The 25,293-nt window shown below is 34.3% G+C and overlaps 1 protein-coding gene across 3 annotated transcripts in view; it reads left to right on the forward strand.

The window, feature by feature from the left end:
• The window catches only part of Cdh12 (cadherin 12), a 937,606-nt gene extending 923,468 nt beyond the window's left edge, over positions 1–14,138 (forward strand). For all 3 annotated transcript variants that reach the window (XM_040757653.1, XM_040757654.1, XM_040757655.1), the window contains 3 exons: positions 1,321–1,438; positions 3,635–3,886; positions 7,618–14,138. In XM_040757653.1, coding sequence (XP_040613587.1) covers positions 1,321–1,438; positions 3,635–3,886; positions 7,618–8,117 — 870 coding nt within the window. In that variant the 3' untranslated portion in view covers positions 8,118–14,138. The remainder of the gene's footprint in view (positions 1–1,320; positions 1,439–3,634; positions 3,887–7,617) is intronic.
• The last annotated feature ends 11,155 nt before the right edge of the window (positions 14,139–25,293 follow it).

Below are 25,293 nucleotides of genomic sequence, written 5' to 3' on the forward strand. Positions count from 1 at the left end.
AAGGGATGTAACCAAGAAACTAAGACCTGGTAATGGAGAACAGGTTTCATCATAGAGCTAAGAGGTGTAATCAGTAAACTCCAAATGCATGGGAGAAGTCGTGCCCAATGAAGGATCACATAGCGCTGAACTGCAGCAAGTAAATCCCAAGTTTGTTACAGAAAGGAATAATCTACTAGAAAGCTCTACATCAAGAAACTGCCACTTTTATTCACAAGACTCTAACATCAAATACAACTACATATTGGTTTAGATTCCTCCATGCAGAGTCCTTGCTCTGGTGGTTCACTTCCTGAAATGATGGCTATATAATTACTGTGTGTTCTTGCAGTTTACAGCATGTATCTATATCTATGTAGTAAGATAGATCCCAAGCATGAGACTGGATTATACTCCAGAATCATAAGAGGCAATTGTAAATAAATCACAAACTAAAAGTCTTCTTATATGTAGATTACACTCGAAGACGAGGGTCTTATGTGCAACAGCCATGCTCTAACTATAGAAAATTATTGAATTCATATACTTGGGTATTTTCCACATTCCTTGCTTTCTCGACCATATTTCCTAATATTTTCTGTGATAGAGAGCTTTTAGATATCCTATTTGATATTCCTTCTAATGTTTACAGTATAAACCAAAGTTACTTTTAGTTTAAAATTTAAGGGCACAATGCTGAAGTATGCACATTTTAGCAATGATATACAATTTGTGGAAGAAACATGGGAGACACTTTTGAAACAGAGAGGTGAATGTTTCCTTGTCCGAGTAACATAGAAATACATGTTGCTTAATCCTAAGGAATGGGGGGCTAGAGGTAGCATAGCAACACAAGCAGGAACGTATTGTTTTATCTGTCTCATCATTTTAGATTTTTAATAAATCTACTCTCACAATATACTTGATCTTCAATTTTGCTCTTTCAAGGACACTTAGATAATAAGATGTCTTTTTTCTAGTAGGATTTCATATTTAGTCTAAAAGGCATGTGTGTTATTTATTTTAACATGCAAACAAGTCCCTTCTAATCTTTTTGTTTGTTTGTTATGAACAATTTTCAATGCTGGCTTGCTTTTGGGTTACACAGATATTGATTTAGAATTAGCCTGTGTCCTCTGATTGTAGCTGCCATTATTACCTGCAAATTCTTAGAGAATTGTTAACAAAAGGGACATGAAAGCAATTGGGCCACTGATATAGATTAAAAAAGTGCCATGTCTCTCTATTTGCATTCTTTATTAAGTAAAGTTATTAGTCTGTTGTGTAGAGTTCCCTTGAAACTGATGACTGACTTCAAGTTTAATCTCAACTTTGTTTCAGATAATTCAGGTAGTAAGTGCTGCAGACCGCGATCTTTCACCTGCTGGGCAGCAATTCTCCTTTAGATTATCACCAGAGGCTGCCATCAAACCAAATTTCACAGTTCATGACTTCAGAAGTAAGTATAACCACTTATAGATATACCACTTGTGTAGTTTTCTCAAAGCACACATGGGGAGGGAGGATTCAATGGATTTTCCTCAAAGCACTTTCAAAGCATAGAAATCTACATAGAAGAAATACAAACTTTTCAACTAGTAACAAATTAATTACCCTACATTTATTATCAGATAATACAGCTAACATTCATTATAAAAAGAGTTGGGCCTTTAATAATTTAAGCAAATAAAACTTTCTTTCTGGGAAACTGATTCCTTATTTTGAATAAAACAGCATAATGGCATGCACATTTCTTACACATGAAAATGAATTCTATATTCATTTCTTTTATTTGAGCAACAAGCAGTTCAGAGGGGTTGTGAATCAAGCAGTTCAATTAGAATGAGCAGGATTTTATTCACACTGCATTATTCCCCGGGGGGCACAACTGAGTAAATTATCCTAATGTAATATAAAATTCAGAACATCAGTATTGATATCAAATGCAAAACCTTTAATACAATGCCTCAGATCTTTTGTTAAGATAATTTTACCTACAACTTTTGAAAACATATCTTCCACACTTGTAGTCTGCTGTCAACACTTCTATGTCTAGTATTACTATGTCTGATAATATTACGGCCATCACAGAAAGGTATGTTAGGTTAGATTATGGACACTCCTGCTTTCATGGTGAGGCTGTTAATTATATTATTCTAAAAGCTGGTAAGATCCAAATACAGATGACGTGTTACACCTTATCTAGTGTCAAGTCCAGTCTAGCCTTCCTAAAGTGTGATCAGAGCATAATATTAAGGATCAAAGTAGTATTTCATGTACTTTTTCTTTCTCATAATGCAAACAACTATAAAAATTGCATACTCGGTTATCTGTCAATAATAAGTTAAAAACAAAATGTTTTTTCATATAAATTGAGTCTAAAATATGAAGTTATTGCATCCTTCCAAAGAAAGAGCTCTAGGTTTTCTAATTCCTTTTTTCTAATGACTGTCAGTCAACTTGTGATATACGACTTAGGTTATTTGCTTGATTTAACCTCATTGAGTCAGTCATTGAATTTTGAAAACTCAATGGTGCTTTAGTCAGTCTTCATTATTCTAGAACTATCATCAGCTCAAATATTTGTCCTACGCTTAATCTATTTGTCAACATTATTAATGGTGATGTTATCTTGATATTTATGTATCATAAAATTTTGTCTACGAAATGATAATAAATAAAACTTACCAAGCAAACTGTGGTCATAGAACACAAGCTTTTCACTTGAAGTTATACCACATGGCAATAATATAGAGAATCTGGCTAAGTAAAAGTTGTAAATCCTATTTACAATTATCATAGTGAATTTTTATAAGTACTATGCATTTCCAATTATTTATATGATTCCTAAGTATATTATGAAATTTGTATTAAAAATAATATTTAAAAAATGAATTGCTTCAATTGAAAATATAGAATGAATAAAATTGTTTGCTGAAATGTCTATAAATAAGACAAAATGCATTTGCAATAGTTTTGTCAATGGATATATTTCATTTTATATAATTAAATATAATATTCTTTGTATTAGTAAAAGCAAAATATCACAATTGTTGATTTTGTTAAAGATACAATGACTTACATTTGTAATTACTAGAAAATATTAATAGCTTTAATTCATAATGTTGAGGATTTTTAATAAATCTTGATATTTTTAACATGCTCCATTTTCTCACATTTCAAGCTCTAATTTTGGGGGGAAAACCTCAATAGAGGCCATTACTTTTAAAAATACTAATCTTATAATACATAGTTTCAAAAGGTATTATTCATACTGTGCTTATTAACATTTGACTTTTGTATTTAGAATGACACATTCATAGAAGTTTCCCACCACCCAAGTAGATTTTGATATCAGAAACACAAAGCCTGAGAGAGCCCATCTTCTTGTGTATCATTCTTGCTATAAGACTGTTCTTTTCAATGGAAAATTTAATTCACACACCACCAAGATGAATGCTTCTCCTTTCTTAGAGGATTATTTTAATTCTATCTGTTTACATTTTGACAGATTTCATAACATTCTAATAAATAATTTAAATAAGGATGCATTTTACTGGATCAAAAAGAGCTTCCTACAGTTTAGCAGATATGAATTTAAAAGTTAAAGTGAAACTCACAGTAACTATGTTATCACAAATGTCATGTTTTGCAGACAACACAGCTGGAATTGAAACCCGGAGAAATGGATACAGCCGCAGGCAGCAAGAGTTGTATTTCCTTCCTGTTGTCATAGAAGACAGCAGTTACCCTGTCCAGAGCAGCACGAACACAATGACTATTCGAGTTTGTAGATGTGACTCTGATGGGACCATCCTGTCTTGCAATGTGGAGGCAATTTTTCTACCTGTAGGACTAAGCACTGGAGCTTTAATTGCAATACTACTATGCATTGTTATACTCTTAGGTTAGTTTCCGTATTCACCATATTTTCTATATCTCTATCTCCCTCTCAATCCTAACCTGCCTCAAATATAATGTCTATAAAATATTCTTTACTGAGCTATTTATAAAATCATTGGTTATTTGAAATATTTTTATTAAATACATTTTCTATTTGGTATTTCCAATATAACATCATCAATAATAACATAAGTCACAAAGCATATTAATGTTGAAAATTTGACTCCTTATCTACCATGAAATTCTCTGTGATAACTAGAGATTTAAAATGATTTCTCAGTTTCATTAAGTCACATGCATGTGCATAAACAGTGTTTGAAATTTTTTAAAAATCTAAACATATATGTCATTAATAAAAATCATGCTGCTGGGCGGTGGTGGCACACGCCTTTAATCCCAGCACTCGGGAGGCAGAGGCAGACAGATCTCTGTGAGTTCGAGGCCAGGCTGGACCGACAGCCTCAAAAACAATACAGAGAAACCCTGTCTCGTAAAACCAAAAAAATAAAAATAAAAATCATGCTAATAATTCTCAATAATCTTGGACTTTGAGTAGACTTACAATAAAATTATATAAAATGCCATTTTTACTAATACAATCCTTAATTACTACAAATTGTACTTCCGATGAATCTCATTCAATAAGCTAGATTATATAATCAAAAACAAAACTATTTCTCAGTTAACTTTGCAAACTATTGTCATTGATTAATCATAATACATTTTAAAATATCCCGGATGAATAATACTTGTAATCCTCAGCTCACCAAAGAAATGAAGAAAACAGAGAGGCTAGGGAAGACGCAGAAGACAAAGTGATCCAAAATATGCTTACATTCTGCTTGCACTGCTACCCCCAAAAATCTTCAACTGTTTCAAATCATTCCACATCCCAAAACAACTTGTAAAATTTCTTACTCTAACAAAGAAGATTTGACTGACTTGTCCAGAAACACTACCCTGAAAATGTTAGAATAAAGCATCTATTTTGTAACAGTATGTGGGAATAAGTATATCTCTAGTGGAATGGTTTCACTCTGGCTTTAATTTTGTTCAGATTTTCCATCTACTGATAGCTTCACTGAGACAAATTGTTTAGTTTTGTGGTCACTCTTTAAAACCGAAAGAAACAGATGCAAACCTGAGCATTGAGCTTAAACAAGCATAGTCATCATTTAAAACAGTCTAAAAAAATAAAAGGACAATAGCTTTTTTTCTAAAACAGAAATAATAGTAAGCAATAAGTGACACTTTATATATAATACTCCCTGTGTCCGATGCTTATGGTGACATAGTGACTTCTAGACCAGTTTGAAAAGTATAAGTATTAATTCTGTGTGAATAGCTTGGTTACATGAAAAAATATTCTTTATATCTTCATAATACATGATGTTTGCCTAGCATATGTTTTTACTGGCATTACAAACTTCAAACTGTATATTCAAATAAAATTCTCACAGAGAAATTATTCATGTTTAGTTAGTATTTGAATTCAACTGAGATATAACCATTATCTTTTATGATCAGGTAGCTAATTGAATCTCAGAGTACTTGTCTATCATTATAACAAGGCTCAAAAATATTCTAGGTATTCTCCTTTGGCTCCTGTGTCCCTTTTGAAGGATGCAAGCAAATTGTTGTCTCACCAGCATCATACATTGGCACTAATTACCCATCACAATTCTTCCTGAATAACCATAATTTACTTTACTAGTCTAGGTACTATTTTTTTTCTTTTGCTCCATCATTTTTATTTATTTTACATACCAACCACATAACCCTCTTTTTCATTAAAAAAATAATCACTTGCATCTATTGTCTTGTAACAGATTCTGTTTTAAAATTGATCGATTTCTTGACTCTCCAGCCACATAACATTTAGTGCACGATTTTCATATCTTTTCATGGAGTTAGGATAAACAATAGAAATCTGTAGGGCTGGTACTTCTTGTAGATAGCCTTCCACACTATCTAAATGAAGCCTGTTTTTCTATCCTTGCATTGGTGAAACTTTTTGATACTTAGGGACACTCACTAAGGTTTTCTGCATATCACTCAGCAACAGTGACATTACATTGGATATCATATATGCCAAGGGAAAAAAGGTATAGTCGTAAATATAATTCCTGGATTTTTTAATGGAAGCAACATCTAAGGCTTATGTTTCTTTCCAATAGATTCTATTTTAATTTGAAGGGAATGGGAGCAAATATACGATCTCGCCTCAAGTTTCTCTACTCTCTCATTTAATCTCTTCTGTGGAGAACCAAGCATGTGTTGCCCTTATTCCATTGCTACTATTTTGGAAGGATGTGATATTGTGCCTGAAAGCTGAAAATTTGTTTCATCATGTGTATCTGTGCCCACTGATGTTATAAATTGTCACGTCTGCTTCTCGGCCTGTGTCCGAGAATGTGCGGAGGGTGTCGGGGATTGACAACACAGAGATTCGTTCAATTATGTAAAGAAAACTTTAAGCAGGCCCCAAAAAGGATCAAGAAAACTTCCTAAGAAAGGCTCCCACCAGAGAAGCTTCTGCTCTCTCCTCTACCCTGGCTGGTTCTGCTCTGCCCCCAGAGGTGGATGTGGGTGGGTCTGAAGATGCGGTTAGTCTTTGGACAAGGTCGAGATCAGGGCAGTTTCCCTGGGAAGGCCTTTTCCAGGAACTTATTGCCCAGGGCATTGTATCCTTTTTAGTAAACATGTTTTTAGTAAACATTGTCTTACAGCTGCCTACTCCCAGGCAGAAAGGGAAGTGGGTCTCTGCTCAAGGTCTGGTGTTCCCACAATAAATTATCAACACCATTAACTTAATGGTAAAAATTCAGTCACTAGAAATAAAATGATAAAATAATAAGGTGAGAAGGTACATCAAAATTTTTTAAGAAGTCAGTCAAGTACCATACATCTTGTCTACTATATTATTAAACATCCCTGTTCTTAGAATTGAAACTACAAGAGGTACTAGTTTACATCATGTATTGTGTTGTTTTCTTTCACTTTCCTCCGTCTTTTTCCTTCAGTCTTTCTCCTAGCCCATCTATTTCTTTTTTTCTCTTCCTTTTTCTTTCTTTCTTTCTTTTTGTTGGTTTTTTGAGACAGGTTTTGTCTGTGGCTTTGGAGACTGTCCTGAGACTAACTCATGTATACTAGGCTGGTCTCGATTTCACAGAGATCTGCCTGCCTCTGCCTCTGCCTCCTGAGTGCTGGGATTAAAGGTGCATGCCACCACTGCCCAGCTTCCTCTCTCTTTCTTACATACTGATTCCATCATCAGTTTTGAGTATTGTACTGAAACACATATTTTTAACTAAGAATATTGTGGTTGGCAATTTACCTATGACTGACATTTACATGCTCCGTTATATTTTGATATCTAAGTATTTTTGTATCAACTCTTTCAAGTATCTATATAGTTAGAAGGGACTTCTTTTTCTTTTTACCATTTTCATTGTAATAATATTTTCTTGAAATCAAAGATACTAAAATACAGATAGAAAAATATTTGCTAGTATTAATGGTTTTACTATGATTTCCTGATATTTAGCATTTCAATGTGATGTTGGCATTAGAAAATTCATAAGCATATGCATAAACTTATCAGTTATAGTATTATAAATATGAGCATATTATGAAGTTATTAAAGAAATGCAGTTGTTCTTGAATAACTGCAGCATTTACAGACAGATGAAGTGATATAGGGGCTTCCTTTTAACTCTTTTTCCTTTCTTCTAGCTATAGTTGTACTGTATGTAGCATTGAGAAGGCAGAGGAAGAAAGACACCTTGATGACATCTAAGGAAGACATCAGAGACAATGTCATCCATTATGATGATGAAGGAGGTGGAGAAGAAGATACCCAGGCTTTTGACATTGGAGCTCTGAGAAATCCCAAAGTGATTGAAGAGAACAAAATTCGCAGGGATATAAAACCAGATTCCCTCTGTTTCCCTCGTCAGAGACCACACGTGGAAGACAACACAGACATAAGGGATTTTATTCACCAAAGGCTACAGGAAAATGATGCGGATCCAGCTGCCCCACCATATGATTCCTTGGCCACTTATGCATATGAGGGAAATGGGTCAGTGGCAGAGTCCCTCAGCTCCATAGACTCTCTCACCACAGAGGCAGACCAGGACTATGACTATCTCACAGACTGGGGGCCCCGCTTTAAAGTCTTGGCAGACATGTTTGGAGAAGAAGAGAGTCACAATCCCGATAATGTTACCTAGGGTAGAAGAAAAGGCTGATACATATCTAGTGAAGAAAATTTTAACAAAAGTATCAGAAATAAAACATACATACACACACATGCACAAATATACACGCACACACACACACACACACACACACACACACACATACACACACACAAAGAAACCACAAACACACACATGCTCCCAGATTTTACAGGACAGGACAAGCTTCCTTTGATTACCCAGTTTCTAGCAATCTGTTCTATTTATCATATTATCATTTTGGGTTACTCTGCTGACTCAAAGTAAATCCTATAATATGTACTTGCTTCGTTTTGTTTTGTTATTTCAGGAACACACTGAGCTGAGCTCAGGCATATTAAATGCAATTCAGTGACATGACAACCTAGAATGAAGATAGCTATGTGGCATCACAGTGGAAGAGTGTGAGATTTTTCTTAATTCCACTAAAGTGCCTATTGAAACTCTTATCGTTTAACGTGGTGTACACAACACTCTGCTGTGATGGCTTTGCAGGATTCCAAGATAAAGAGGAAAGAAGCTGATGGTGTCTCTCTATCAAGGAGCAATTGCGACATGCCAACTCTCAGTCCTTTCAAGAACAAAGAAGAATAGCTCCCAAACTCCATCATTTTAGAAGGCAAAGATTTTTCTTTTGTAAATTGTAAACTGAAAATAATTTGTTTTTCCTATTCTTTCAGAAACTGGAATAAATGAGACATTATGAAATTAAATATGTACGTCATGAATTCTAAGAGCAGTGCTTAGACCATAATATTAGTTCATGTAGAAGTTGTTAATTAAACTGTTAGCTTTTCCAAAAACTAAAATTATATACAGGAAATAAAAAGGATCCCTCTGTATGAAGAGATGCCTCAGGGCTTAAATTCCAGCTTCAAATAAACATTGGTTTGTTTAATTCTACACTGCTTTGTGGAAACTGGTTTTAAAAAGTCAACAAATCATTTAAGTTTTCAGGAAGAGATAAATATTCAGATGTGTTTCTAGTGAAAGTTCTGAAAGGAAAATATACTCCTAATGTAAACATGAGAAAAAGTCAACATTCAGGCTCTTAGCATTTATGTCAGTGGTACTTCAATGAATGATTCAAACAAAATACATATCAAATAGTGTGATTTATAACGAGTATGAACGTTTATTCTGTAGTATTGAACAAATGTAAGTCAGGGACTTCAGAAAATAAAACCAATGACTAAATCCCAAAGGGAGCAAAACTTCAATGCCAGGCAGCTGAATCACTTGCTCAAGTGATGTGGATTTAACTTTGTCGACTCAGTTATAATATTGGCTCAGAGTTACCTCCTCACTATCTTATCTACAAAAAATCCTAATGTAAATTACTCTTTATAATTCTTCATATAGAACTTTTAAATGTCTGAGAAATGGTAGAATTTATGACTACATTAGTAAACATGGCTCAAATCAATTTCACACGGGTTATACATTATTCAGAAATTCACGGTACAACAAATGCAAACTGAACATAGTGTAACACCTGTTCTAAACAATGTATTTGTAACAACTGAGAACTTCTACCTACAATATATGTAGGGAAAATTAAAGGTACTTAAAGAGCCATGAATAAGATATGGTTAATCTAGTTTTATTATAAAATATCTGTGAATTTCATTATTATTTGGGGGCTATGAATATCAAATGTCACACTATGGAATCTTGGAAATTTAAAGAATGAACAATTTAATTTCAGTCTTATTTTCAAATGCATATTTTTATGGTATAGAGAAATGTTCATTTTTCTCTATTTACCATAGTTTTTAGACTCTTTTTATCCATTTTAGAATGGAATTTAGCTTTTATCAGTCAGCATATCATTCTACTATTGTTCCAGTTTTCATGTAACAAATATTTACAGTATTTTACAATGAAGAAAAGCAACTGTTTTATAGGTCTTACATTACCATAGTAGAGAAGGAAAAAAAACTAATATGACTTTTCTTATTTCACTATGTGTAGAGATTGTCTTCTTGAAGAAGGTTAATATGCAAGACCACATCCCATTAAGACTTGATTCTTATCAAATGTTGTTTCATATAGTAATTTCACAGGAAATATAACTGCCTTTTCATGAAGTTGCTAAGCAGTACCCATGATGACATGAAAATCTGAGAGACAGATTGTTTTCAATCACATGACTGAGAAGATATGAAAATATGCAGCGTTTAGCTCTTAATTTTCATCACACATATAGCTCCAAATATCTTTGTCATTTTCTACATTGCTTCATTTGTTTTCTAGGATGAACACAGCAAACTACTACTTGCAAAGTGTCTGTAAACAGCGAGTTGATTTCCTCAGCTCTGACAGATGATTTCCCCTCGGCATATTCTCCTGGTCTTTGAGAGGACCTCTTTTATCTTCCCTTTTTTCCCCTTCCCAATGTAGTTTGATCTCTTAGCTTGTTTCAGTTTCTTTTTTTGTAACTCAACATTCTTATCAGAACAACATCTAGCCACAGGACCTCTTTTTACCTGGTTTACCTTATTAAAGGCCTTATTACCAAATCCTACACAGTCTAAAAAATTTGGGTTGGTACTTCAGCATGTGGGGTCATCCAATCCCAATCTGAAGATTGTTAACAATATTTAATTTCTAAACTGCATTTGATTTGCAATAACCAATGATAATAACATAAAAATAAGCTTAAACGTAATGATCAAATTAATATATGATGTGGAAAAGAGATCTTTTGGTGCTTACAATTAGAGGGATTATAATAACTTTTAGGCTATTGAAAGGACTAAGCCTAATATTTCAATACCTGAAATACTTTTTTATTCAGGCAAATAGGTGTTGTTTTCATTCATGCATTAAGCAATATAAAAGTGTTAAAATTTATATGAATGATTTTAGTGATAAAAAACACAATTTTGTTATTGGCTTGCATGACTCTCCTTATGGATCTACATATGTACATATATATAACTTATGTGTTGCCCTTAATGCTATTCAAAGAAGTGTACAATGAATTTACAAAAGTGAAACAGTAGTGTTGATGTACTAGAAACCAATCTGTGTGCTTTGAACCATACTCATTCTTTGACTCAAAAGGTCCTATGGATCAAATTCCTTGGCCTCCAGTGTTTTATTATCTTTAGTAAAACTAATTTGCTATATTCAGTGTCATGAAAAATTAATCTGAAAAATTCTAATCCTTAAATTACAGTAATTATTGTATGAAGTATAGAAAATACTTTACCTACAGACTAACATAATTTGAAGACTCATGGATACTTGAAGTCATTATACATAGAAAGATAATTTGAATCATGAAGAGATTTGATTGATCATTCATCAGAACTCACTAGTTCCACGTCAGAGAACCACACAGTTATTCCTGATGGGTATATGAAGTTGTTCTGTGAAATCAAAATGTAGAAGAATGTACAGGAAGAGAGCAAAAGCATTATAACATGATGATAACACAGATACTGAAGAAGGGATGTTCTCTTTCCCTAAAAATTATGCAAAAATGTCAGTACCACTAGGAAATCTGAGTTTGTTATGCAATGCCATGATGCTTGCGATTTCCACAAGCACTGCATTCCACCCTAAGAATCAGAGACATAGCAAACAATAAAAAGTTAACAACAACAATAATAATAACTTCAAAGCTTATGTAAATATGAAAACATTGTATTTTAGTGGATTCAGTACATTTCTAAAAGTAGGGGTGGTTTAAATTAGCATTATATTACTAGCAAAAAGATGGATTATGAAAGAGAATTCTTTCACATAAGATCCTTTGCTTAATAATTTTTCCCCTTATCCTCTAAAAGGTGGTAGCTGGGATGGCTATGCAAAACTTATTTGGAACCATTTTTTTTCATCATCATGTTAAAAAGTGGTTTAGAGGAAGGAGAAATTGCTATACTTTAAGAGAACTTGCTGCTCTTCAGGAGAACCTGTGTTCCATTCCTAGCACCGTAATCAGGGTGGCACACGACTTTCATTAACTGCCTTACCTGGGGATTCAATACCCATTTCTGGGTTTGAAATGTGCCACACACCCCCAGAGATGCTTGTAAATTAATATACACATATACACATGACTAACGTATATTTGGAAAGGGTATTTTGTATCATATTCTACCATTAACTCACTAGGTAAAACAGAAGGATGCCTGTATCCATCAATCATCAAACAGGACATAGTATTTTGTATGAGGATGCTCTTTGATTTCCTACTCTTAGTGATAAGAAATTACAAGTCTCTATGCATTTGCTGTCATTCTCATGACTGCATACTTTCTTCCCCTTTCAGTATGGAGCTTTGAAATCTGTGATTCTGTGAGATTTCCCTTTGTTCATGCTGGTGGATTCTTAAGTTTTATTTAGTTGTAATTTTAATACTTTTTTTGTGTATTCTTTGTTTAGTAGTAAGTTGCATTATCTTTTAAATTTGACTTTCCACTATATATTTCATCCTAGGTCATGATTGTGATCTCATTTATATCTTCTAGATGTAACCACCTTATTCACAGGGATTTTCTGTTTAATTACAGAGTTTCTTATGGTAATTATTTTAATTATAGCTCTCTATAACAATTATATATTCACTTTTCTCCCTGAGTTGGATGCAAAGTCATAGTATAGGGAAGGAAACTGTATTGTCGTAGACACTCCTTTAGACATACTCACTCCACCCTCATTCCTCATTACAATTTTTTCCTACTTAAAGTATATAGATTCTGACAAATTTTAGTGTCATTTGACAAGCTACACCTTGGACCAGAGGTTTCACTGATTTGCCAATGTAAAAATTCTTCATTGAGATCCACACATAATCCCATTGTTGAATCATTACCCTTCAACTCATATACCCCATATACTGACTGCTACATGGACTATGTGACACCTGGTTTAGTACAGACATAAAAACATTGATATAGACACATCCATGTGTGTGTAATATAAAAATAATATGAAAAAATGATTTATGAAAACCTTTTCCATTATCATTTAAATTTTTGTAATCTTTCTTAGTGTAGAGCGACACAAAAATATAAACAAAATCTGTAAAATATATTCTGAGAAATTTAGCTGTTATATTCACTGTAATGAACAACTACATTGAACAAATTTTTCCTATTAATTTATGTATGCATAATACATATAAAAATGACTGCATGTTAGCTGATATTTCCAATTAGTCTTGTGAAATGCCTCTGAATTTCTTCACTGGATTTCTCACAATTTCTAGTGATACGGATTTTTCAACAATCAATCTAATTGAAAAGTTTATTCAAAGATTTTTTTAATTTAGCCAGACTTTTAACTTTATTCACATTTATAGTTTTATGAAAATTGAGAAATAATAAAAGAAAATCCAAGAAGCTTGAGTAAAAATTAGCAAATAATAAATAAGGTATTTAAACCCTTTGATTATGAAGATTTGAATTTATATAATTTCAATATCCATTTTGGGACTCTTCCCATGATTATCTTCCAATGTTCAAGCTAGTGTTTATTATATTTTACTTACAAATGTAATTAACAATGGGACACTGGTAGTTCTGGGTCATATTACAGCTTACCATTAAACTTCATTAAGAAAATTCCCCATACACCATGAGTTCTTTTGTTGATATCTTGCACATATTCAATGTGTGAAATACATATTATAGGAATAAGTAGTTGAAAAGATGCATCTCCATATTACTGACAGTTTGTATATTAGAAATGATATCACAAATCATCTCATTAAGCATCAGTATCAACAATATAACAATGGCTTTAACTTTGCAAACAATCTTATTCCACTTATTTTTATTTCTCGTTTTCAACCTCCCAAAGTCCAGCATTATCAGTGGCCTCACCCTCCCTAAATGTGCAATTTCCATAGCAATTTTCCTACCTGGTATTTTTCCTAATTGGTGATCACTAAAGAAATTATGAGTATTGTTTGAAAACTTGAATATGTTGTTACCAATATGATCTGAGACAATATTCTTTATTGGCTGCTACCTCAATTTATTAAAGTGATTATTTTAATCATTGAGTGATACAATGCTCAAATTATTCTAAATGTGAATTAGTTACAGTTCCTTGATAACACGAATGAGGCTAGATCTGTTTTGTACATGGGTAAATGCAGCTTGGTCATATTAGATAGTACAGACAATAAGATACAGTTAGCAAGTGGCAGAGTTGTGATTCTAGCAGAGTTATGTAGTGCACACGGCAGACTCCCACCCCATTCAGTTACAACTACCTTACAAACTGAAGTCCACTTCTTTTGAAGTTCACTGGTAACTCCATAGTGGAAAAACCTCAGTGATCCTTACTTTCATCTTTCTGCAATGCATATAGAGTTCTGCACATGATCACCTCTCATCTCCCAACTTCTGCTTCCACTTCCAGGTTCACCTGAAGTTTTTCCCATTTCTCAGATGTCTATACCTACATACCACCATTACACATCCACAACACAGTTGTCATTATGTTTTCATTTCTTTATTATCAGCAATTGCTAATCTCCAGTGTAATAAATTCCACATCTTAATCAATGCTTTTGAGAAGAATTCTTTTCTATTTTAATTAAAAATATTTTTATCATATAATATATTCTGATAAAGGTTTCCCATCCATTTTCTCCTCCCAGTTCCTCCCTGTGTCCCATCCTATCAAAATTCACTCCACTTCAGTCTGTCATTAGAAAATAAAGTCTTTTAATGGATAATAATAAAACAAGATAAAATAAGATAAAACAAAAACTAATATGTCAGAGTTAGATGAGACAAACAAATACAAGGAAAGGAGCCCAAGATGGGGAAGAACCAGAGACCCTCTAGTTTGCCCACTCAAGGATCCCATAAAAACACTAAGTCGTTGCATATAATCAGAGGATCTGGTGCAGACCTATGCAAGTCCTGTGCATGTTGCCTTACTTCTGTGAGTTCATTTGAGCCTTGATCATGTAGATTTAGAGGGCCTTGTTTTCTTACTATCCTCTGTAACCTCTGGCTCTTATGCTCTTTCTGTATCCTTTACCCCTGGAGTCCTTGAATCCTGAGGAAAGGGATTTTGTGCAGTCTTCATATGTAGGACTAAGTGTTCTGAGGTCTCTCACTCTCAGCATAATGGCTGTGTGTCTATATTTGCTGCCATCTGATGCAGGAGGAAGCTTCTATGGTGATTGATGGGCAAGGCACTGACCTATCAGGATGAAAGAAGGTCATTAGAAGTCATTTTATTACTACATATTTAAGAAAGTAGTATTTGGTTTTCTAGGTCTCTGTCCTATCTAGTCTCTTGTTTGTGGTCTTCTAAGTAGTATTGGACCTTAAATCAAATCAGACACTAGTTGGTTACTCCCACAAGTTTTGTGCTACCATTATCCCAGCGTATTTTGCAGGCAGAACAACATTGTATATCAAAGGTTTTCTGTCCGTGTTGTTTCTCTATTGGTTGCCTGCAGAGTAAATTACTGTACTAAAACACTAGAATGTAGAGATGAAGGCACCATGGAGGAGCCACGTTGAACACTCCATGTCCAATGAGCTGTGCAGGTGTGCTCTTCAGTAATGGGGTGTACCAGTCAGTTTGCAGAGAGCCATCTAGAGTCTTTTCAGTAGACTGCATTCTTTAGAGAATCCCCTGGGACCCTTTGGGCCAAACTCAACTAACTGCAACCCATTTCTGGTAACAAAAGCTTCATTTGATGACTAAAAATGACCATTTGGGACTCTACCTCACTCATCATTTGGGGATTCCATTTAGATGGCCTCCATATATGTATATGCTTAAAGAAGCTTCTATTGTATTGTTTCAATACTGTCTCACAGATGATGCCTAAGTTAGCTGTCTTTCATTTTATTCCCTCCTCCATCTGCTTCTCCTCATTCCCTCCTCACTTTATCACCCTAATCCAGCCCCCACACCAATAGATTACTATCAATTCTTTTAACCTTCCTTGGAGAACCTATCTGTCTCCCCTTGGTTCTTTACTCTGTAGCTAACCGCTGTGGTTGTAGGAACTGTAGCTTGGTTACCATTTATTTAAAATCTAATATCCACATGTGACTGAATACTTATCATAGTAGTATTCCAGAGCTGGAAAAGTTTACAAAGAATCATTTTTTTCATCCACTTACTTGCAAATTCTACTTTTTGATGGCTAATTCTTAAATTCATATGCACATTTGATTTATGTAAGCTAATTACACAACAAGAAAATGTGGGAATATAACCACATATGATGCATTTCTTGATATTAAATTTATTACATTTGATTTTCTGATCTTCTACAATTAAAACTTCTCTTTTTATCTGTGCTCTGATCTGCTTCTGCCTGTCCCCTCACTGCCTTTTTTCCTTCCCCCTTCTCTCCCTTCCTGCAATTTATTCCCTTTCATTTCTCTTTCTTCAGTCTCCTCCTCCTCCTCTCTGTCAGCAACCTTTCTTTTTTCTCAATATATGTTTTAACTTAAATTAGAAACATGAATGTTTCACATGTCAGTCCTAGCTTCCTCTCCCACCCTTCCAGCCCCACACCCAATCCCCACATCATTCATTCTTTCCTCTTCAAGTAGTCCCTGTAAAGCCTTTATACTTCCACTAAGAAACTCAAAATAATTATTTAGAGTATGGTTGCTCAATGCCTTACTGCAATGTTGTCTATTCCTCAAATAATTAATTAAAATCTACTAATATGATACAAAAATGCCTATATGAAGAGCCCAAACTCCCAAATCACATATTATGTCATGACACATTCTCAAAATGACTGAATTAACATAACAAGAATATATATCAACTAAAATTTGTGATTATGTTGATTCTCATTTTTATCAAATATACTTTTACTCTTCCAAGATCCCATCCACAGTAGACACACATGCATCTCACTCAGATTTTCTCAGCTTTTTCAAAGGTATCATCACTTCGCTGTCCTTTAGTGTTTATATTCTTGATAGTTTTGTAGTAACAGACTAGCCCCTTTGCTTCTTGTACTTCACATTGTGCTTGTGTGAATATTTTCTCATGATTTTCCTGACAATACCAGCTTTTGAGAGAAAAGTAGACATAAGGCGGTATTCACACCGAATCAAATCAGAGATATCATAGCCAAATGACTTGTCACCATGACCTTTGCCTGAGGCACTTTGAAAAATTCATCATTGTAAGTAAAACATTTCCCCCAAACTTGTTTCAGTGTTTGAAAGAAAATCTTTCTGTACTGTAGGTACACATGAAATACTGAGTGATTTTTCTCATCTTAAGGGAAGATAATCTACAATATGCATTTGAATTATCCACAAGAGTGGCATCTATTCTGCATTGATATTTTTGATTATTTATTTATGTGGTTATGATCTCATATATTTGAATTATCACACAGTTTTGCTGTGTGTGTATTTGTGTGCATATGTGCATATATCTGTTCATTTTCCTGTACATCTTTGTGCCAATACAGAGTCTATAGGTCATTTCCTGGTATCTTCCTAACTTGTGCTGAACAAAAAGTTTTAAGACTATTAATTAACCTGAGTTCATCAATGCTCATATACTGGATAATAACAGTGATCTCCAGTAATTGGTTTGTCGCTATCTTCACTGTGCTGTTATTACAAGGATATGACCAGGCAAGTACCTGGCCCAATGAGCCACCTCTCCAGACTCTAAGTTTTCTTTAGTTATAAAGCTATTTCTTTGAGTTAAATAGAATTTCATACAACCTTATTACAACTTTAGAAGTGTGATTTTTAGTGTATTCAAAATTGTGGTTTGTACTCTGCTACTGCAATCTCTGGTCTCATACCTCTTTTTTTCTGCAATGCTTGTATTCTGTCATTTCCCAAAAGCATGTATTTATTCTTATTGGAAACAAATATATTATATGAATACATTAGCATTCTTCTTGCAGCTTGGGTGTTTTGGTGCCTCTCTGATGACAGAACACAAAGAAACTTAGAAACTTAGCTTCCACCATCTTCTACGAATTAGGTTATTGTTTATTTCCAGCATATGGAAACATATTTTGGGAATTGTTAAACCATAGTCTCATACAAAATGATTATACCAGGGTTTTGCCTTAGTCATAGACTGTATTCAATTGCAGAGCTAGTTTCTCTAACTATATTACTGATGTGATTTTACCCATTTGTTTTAACTTCGAGATTTTTTTTCATTATTTATTCAAAGCACTCTACAGGGCATTTTAATTTCTTTGTAATAAGGCAACTGTTCATGTTGAAAGATTTAAGAAATCTCAACAAATGTATAGTATTGTTAAGCCAAAAGTACATTTCCAACAATATAATTTTACTTGTTCAAAAAGTCTCCTGTACTTTCACACACTATAGTACCTTCCCTGGACAGGAAAACATGGATTTATTTACTATCTTCATATTTTCTATTTTATGAAATCATAAAGCAGAATGATAGAGTGTGAAGTCTTTAGAGTCTGCCTCTTTCACTGAGCAATATGAATTTCAGACTCACACATGATTTCATCAGTGTGATAATACATTCAGTTTTATGGAATTGCATTTCATTGTATGGATTTTCCATAGTTTATCCCTCAAATTAAAGGTGTTTTGATCACTTCAAGATTTTGTTGATTATGTGTAATAAAACAGGTATCACATAAATGACACAGGTCTTTGTGTCAACATGCTTTTAAATCATGAAGGCAAATACTGAGAAGTCCAGTGACAGGACATTTACAGCACAAAGAAGTCACTGCTGAAATGTTTTGAAGAGCAAATGTGCAATGTTTTACTTTCCCACTGTTGAGTTTTTAACAGTATTGACATTGCCAGCCTGCTTTTGTTTGTTTTTTGTTTGTTTGTTTGTTTTTTTTGAGACAGGGATTCTCTGTATTGTTTTGGAGGCTGTCCTGCCAGCCTGCTTTTAATATGAGCTGCTCCCATAGGAATGGTATATTGCTAATGCTGAAATTTTTATTTCTTATGACAAATAATGCTCAGAAAATTTTCATATGATTCTATATCTTGCCACTTTTATATTTGCTTTTTTGAGATATTTGTTCATCTCTCCTGGCTATGTGTTTTAAACATTTTGTTTTTCTGTGTTGATTCCTTAATTTTAAGTGTTATATCTTTGAGAGAAAGTCCTTAATTGATACCTGTTTTGAATACACTTTTACCAGTTTAAAGCTTTTTTAGTTGCTACAACTAGCTTTAACAAGGCAGATGCTTTTCATTTTAATAAAACAAAATATTAATCATATCATTGCCATACTTCCTGATCCCTGATTTCAAATCCACTATCAATAAGTAAGTTTTCCTACTTTTATTAATTAATTTTTATTTAATTTAAAACAATCTTATTTTATATACCAATTCCAGTTCCCTCTCCCTCCTGTCCTTCCCTCCCCTCAAAAATTCCCCATCCCATCCCCTGCCCATTCCAATGGGAGGGTGAGGCCTCCAATGGGGGATCCACAAAGTTTATCACATCATTTGTCCTTCCCCCATGTGTCTAGGCTGCGAGAGTATCCTTCTATAGAGAATGGGCTCCCAAAGGCCATCTGTGCATTAAAGATAAATACTGGTTCCATTACCAGAAGTCCCATAGACTGCCCAGGTCTCCCAAGTGACACCCACATTCAGAATGCCTGGTTTGATCATAGGCAGGTTCCCCAGGTGTCAGTCTGGGTTTCATAAGCTCCCACTTGTTCAGATCAGCTCTTTCTGTGGGTTTCCCCAACATGGTCTTGACCCTTTTTTCATCACTCCTTCCTCTACAATTGGATTCCAGTTCTGTTCCATGCTTAACTGCCAATCTCTGCTTCTGCATCTGTCAACTACTGGAAGAAGGCTCTGTGGTGGCTTTTAAGTTAGTCATCAATCTCATTATAGGGAAAGGTCATCTAAGACAGACTCTCCATTTTTACTTAGATTCTTAGTTGGGATCATCTTGTAGATATCTGGAGATTTTCCTAGTACCACAATTCTCTTTAAGCCCATAATGGCTGTGTCTATTAAGGTATCTCTTTCCTTGCTGCCCTTCTCTGTTCTTCCCCCATTTCGTCCTTCCTGATGCCTCATACTCTCCCCCCATCCCCTTCTCCCCTCCTCTTTCTCCTTGCTCCATCTCCCTCCCACCATGCTCCCAATATATGCAGGAGGTCTTGCCCTTTCCCCTTATTCAGTGAGTTCATGTATGTCTATCTTAGGTTCTTCCTTGTTTCCTAGCTTCTCTGGGTTTGTGGGTTGGAGGCTGGATTGCCTTTGCTCTATATCTAATATCCACTATGAGAGAGTAAATACCATATTTTTATTTCTGTGTCTGGGTTACTTCAGTCAGGATTGTTTCTTCTAGATCCATCCATTTGCCTGTGATTTTCAAGATTTCATTTTTTCCCCTGATGGCTAGTACTCCATTGGGTAGATGTATCACATTTTCTTTATCCATTCTTTGTGTGAGGTTTATCTCTGGCTATTTCAAATAATGCTGCTATGAACATAGTTGAACCGATGTTCTTTGGCATGAATGTGTATCATTTGGGTATATGTCTAAGAGTGGAATTGCAGGATCTTGAGGTAGACTGATTCCCATTACCCTGAGAAACAGCCATATTCAAAGTGACTGTACAAGTTTGCATTACCACCAGCCACTGAGGAGCGTTCCCCTTTCTCCACATCCCCTCATCCTAAACTGTCGCTAGTAAGTTTGCCTTCTAAACATCTATTTTTTTTTCATTTTTATAAGTGTTCGTCTACATGTGTTTAAGTTCACTAACACACCATGTGGGTAGACATCAGAAGATGGTGTCTGATCATCAGTAGTTACAGGTACATGTGTTTGTGAGCCACCTTATGTGGGTGCTGGAAACCAAACTCAGATTCCCTACATGAATACTAAATGTTCTTGATAACTGATTCATCTCTATAGCTTTGTAATTTTTATTTTAATTTTTTGCTTATGATGTTTTTCCATTAAATTTTCATCAGGAATGTGTATGTGGTATTTGGTTGGGGTCATGTACCCTACCATCCACTAGCTGAAGAACATTTTGTACTAAGAAATCATTTACAATTTACACTTGAATAATTTACTGGAGGAGTAGTTGGCTATATTCACTTGGACTTCTTTCTGTCCACTCTGTTCAAGTCCATTGATTTCTATGGTTATGCCTTTGGTCTTCAATGTTGCACAAGTTTTATGAAGAAATGTTGGAAACAATTTATAATGTTGAGAAAGCAATTTTCTTACATTTTCATCTGAATTGCATTTGATTCATAAATCCCATAAAAGAAAATTAATATTTCAACATTATTGAATCATTGAGCCCATAGCTGCAGACAACTCAAATATCTCACAGTCATTTTTAAATAATTTAACAATATTCTTTGTATGGATATTGTTCATAATATAATAATAATATTTTTAATTTGATGCACATAAATTGTTACACTGATATGTGTGAAAAGAATAGATTTTTAATTTAAAATGTTGTATCTTGCAATGTTACTGTGTTTGCTTACTGTTTTAAAGGAAATCTGTAGACTGTTTGAGTTCTATGGCAACATTACTTTCATATTAAACTGGTGACATTTCCTCTTTTGTAATTTATGTATTGATTTTTTTCCTTTATCCAGGCACTAGTTTAACTACAATGTTAGGAATATGGAAAGCAGTTTGAAGCACCCTTTTCTTAAATTATATTATAAACCAAACTAGTTAAATATTAGAACATAACATTTTAAAAAGAAATAGTTTAGTATTACATTTTTTTATTCTGGAAATTATTTTATAATGGCATGTTAGTTAATATTTAATATTTTGCCATATATACAGTGCCAAAGCTGGGACTGTTACTTTTATTAAGGAAAGCTTATTGATTACAGCTTTAATTACGTATATATATATATATATGTATATATATATATATGTATGTATCTGTGTGTCCTGTGAAGCTTGAATCTAATTAATCTTATCAATATAAAGTCGGGGTCAGATATCAGGGTAATAACTTGAAATATCACAGAAAAAAGGAGCAGCTACAAGAAACCTTTTACCTCTCCAGATCCTCCAACCAAAAGGGCCAAGATCCTGTCTCCATCCCACTTTATTACTTCCTCTCTCTGTCTCCCAAGTGATGGGATTAAAGGCATGACCCAGGACAGGCCAGCTTCTATGTTTAACCAGAGGCTCAGGCCAGCTTCTATGTTTAACCAGAGGCTAGCTCAACCCTCAGATCTCTAGGCAAGCCTTACTCGTCAGAATACAAACAAATCACACAGCAGTCAGGTGTGGATATTTTAGTTTAAGTCTTACAAGGAAAAAGGAGCCAAAATAAGTACACAAGTAGTGGAGACAATCATTTTTGCCCTTTTTATTCTATTTGGTCTCACATACTAACACATAAAATGAAGTTTTTGATAAGTTAATATTTCCCTCATACTTGATAAGTGTATTTTTGTTAATGGAAATCTGTAGTGAAATCAGCTTCATAAGAAATCAATAGTCATAGCCGGGCGGTGGTGGTGCACACCTTTAATCCCAGCACTCGGGAGGCAGAGGCAGGCGGATCTCTGTGAGTTCAAGGCTGGGCTGGACCGACAGCCTCGAAAACAATACAGAGAAACCCTGTCTCAAAAAAAAAAAAAAAAAAAAAAAAAGAAAAGAAAAGAAATCAATAATCACCATATGATTTTCTCATTATTGTTAATACTTTTTATATTTATACCAATATTTTTACCTCTCATTGTCTATAAACTCTTCCTGTGTGCCTGTGTGCAGGTATAAAATCCAAAATCCAAATCTTAATTCAAAATGTATAAAGTACAAAATTCTCCTATGTATGTATGTATTCAACCTGTCTCTTTGTTTTTCTTTGTTTCTTTTTCTCTATTTCTGTTTCTATCTCTGCCTCCATCTCTATCTCTGTCTCTAAGTCTGTCTTTTTCTCTGTCCGTCTGTGTGTGTGTGTGTGTGTGTGTGTGTGTGTGTGTGTGTGTGTGTTCAATGCTTTAATCAAGTGGTCAATGCTGATAGTCTTCCTCAAATATTTTCCATCATATCTCTTGAGACAGTGTCTCCATTGACTCTCACCAAACAGGCCAGACTTACAGACCTACCAGCTTCAGGTTTTCTCCGATTTATAACTCTCCAGTGCTAGGAATATGAGCCCATGGCACTGTGGCCACATATGTCTACATTCAATAATGGGGTACTTGCCTTCATGTTTTATATTAGTGATTTACCAAATGAGCTATGTCTTCCCACTATTTCCACATATGAAAACTTTATACAACTAAATGACATCATTCAGTTGGTTGAAGTCAAAATAAAAACACAGTAAACACATTTTGTAAAAGAAAGCATGAAGTGTGCATGAAGGGTAAAATATTTTTACACATTGGCTTGACTTCTATTCTTAAAATATCTAGTTTTACATATTTAAACATTTCAAAGTCTGAAAGCTTCCAAAATTGTGACCAGTTAGCCTCACAAGAAATTTTTTATTCACTCTGTTTATGTTTGCCTTTCCCTGATATGTCTCAGATTCAACAACAGAAATCCTTGTGTATTGAGAATGTGTGGGAGAACTAAGTAGTTCTATTCTGCTTAAACATGAGTGTATCAATAAGCCTGCCAAGGCTGACACTGTCAAGTAAACTACACTGATACGGATGTATTTATTACCATGTTCCTAGTTTTTCAGTGTTTTATAAACTAACTTCTGAAATCTGTTGCTTTTAAATTTTTCATTTAATAATAATGAACTTGAAAGACCCCCAGATTGGGGAGACCCTCACTGAAGTCTTGGGATAAGCCGATGCCCCAATAATTCAAGAGAGACCGTTCTTACTGCAAGCACACTAGGTTTATTCCGGGGAACCAGTGCACTGGGGCGGAGCTCATGACCCTCGCAGGGGCAGAGGAGTAGCTGCAGTTGGGGGCTTTTAAAAGGGAAAAACTGATGAGGAAGTTAAATGATAGCTTATGTCTTAACAGGAAGGTTATCTCAAGCAAGCATTCTTTAGGCATTGCACAGTTAAACATTGAGCAGGAATGTGGTGAGCTAGTTCCTGGATAAGGGAGGGTTATCTTTTAGGTTTATCTTGAGATCTCCAATTTCTCAGGAGATGGCAGAAGGGCAAGTCACTCTGTGATGGGCTAGTCACTAGGGGTCTAAAAATGTTGAGTTGGGATCTCTCAAACTCAGTAATGCAATTTGGTTCTATATAATCTATAAAAAACAGTTAACATATGCAATCAAACTTGGGTATCTTTAAACACATGTTAATAAAAAATACTTAAGAATTCAAGATGTAAATTAAGGTTACTAAACTACCAGTAAAGGAAAGCAGAATAAGCCCTTTTATAAACATTATATTACATTTATAAGCTTTAAAAAAAACCTTACAATATTTAAAATTTTTTGTTTTGTTTTGTTTTTTTTTTGGTTTTTCGAGACAGGGTTTCTCTGTATTGTTTTGGAGGCTGTCCTGGAACTCGCTCTGTAGACTAAGCTAGCCTTGAACTCACAGAGATCTGCCTGCCTCTGCCCCCCGAGTGCTGGTATTAAATGCTTGTGCCACCAGTGCCCCGCAAAGTTTATAATTTTATTAAATTACAAAGTATACTACCTTGAAATGTTACTAATTAAGAAAGTAATTCAGAGAAAAAAATGGAAAAGGTATCTTGAAACACTGAAAAGATCACATACAAAATAGCATGACAGTAATACACCGGAAACTCAGCTTATAAATTGTCCCAGAACAGACAAAGAAGTAGAAGGCAGCTGCGATAATTACCATAAGATGAAAGTCCAGTTATGTGTTTTGAGTCAGTCATGTGCAGAATGCAAATATGCTGGAGACATATTTGTTCTCATGACAGTGTGACATTTTCTTATGTTGCAAATACCCAAGGAATATTATTAATTTATAAAGTTTAGCAAGAAAACTTCACAAAGAAACAATTGCAAGGTTTATTGTTCAAATAAATACTAGAAGTCAGCATATAACTTAATAGTGAGAGAATAAGCATATAATTTTTATTTCTGGGAGAAAAACTTAATGAATATTTAGGAACAGCATTTTGTTGTCATGTGAGCTCATATCTCATATTATTTCATTTAAAACCTTGAAACATTAATGTTTTCCATTTCAGTATAAAAACAAAATATCTGTTCTCTATCTCATTAAATCACATAGCTCTAATCACATCA

Source organism: Mesocricetus auratus, unplaced genomic scaffold (genome assembly GCF_017639785.1).
Source record: "Mesocricetus auratus isolate SY011 unplaced genomic scaffold, BCM_Maur_2.0 Super-Scaffold_100015, whole genome shotgun sequence".
Lineage (NCBI taxonomy): Eukaryota > Metazoa > Chordata > Mammalia > Rodentia > Cricetidae > Mesocricetus > Mesocricetus auratus.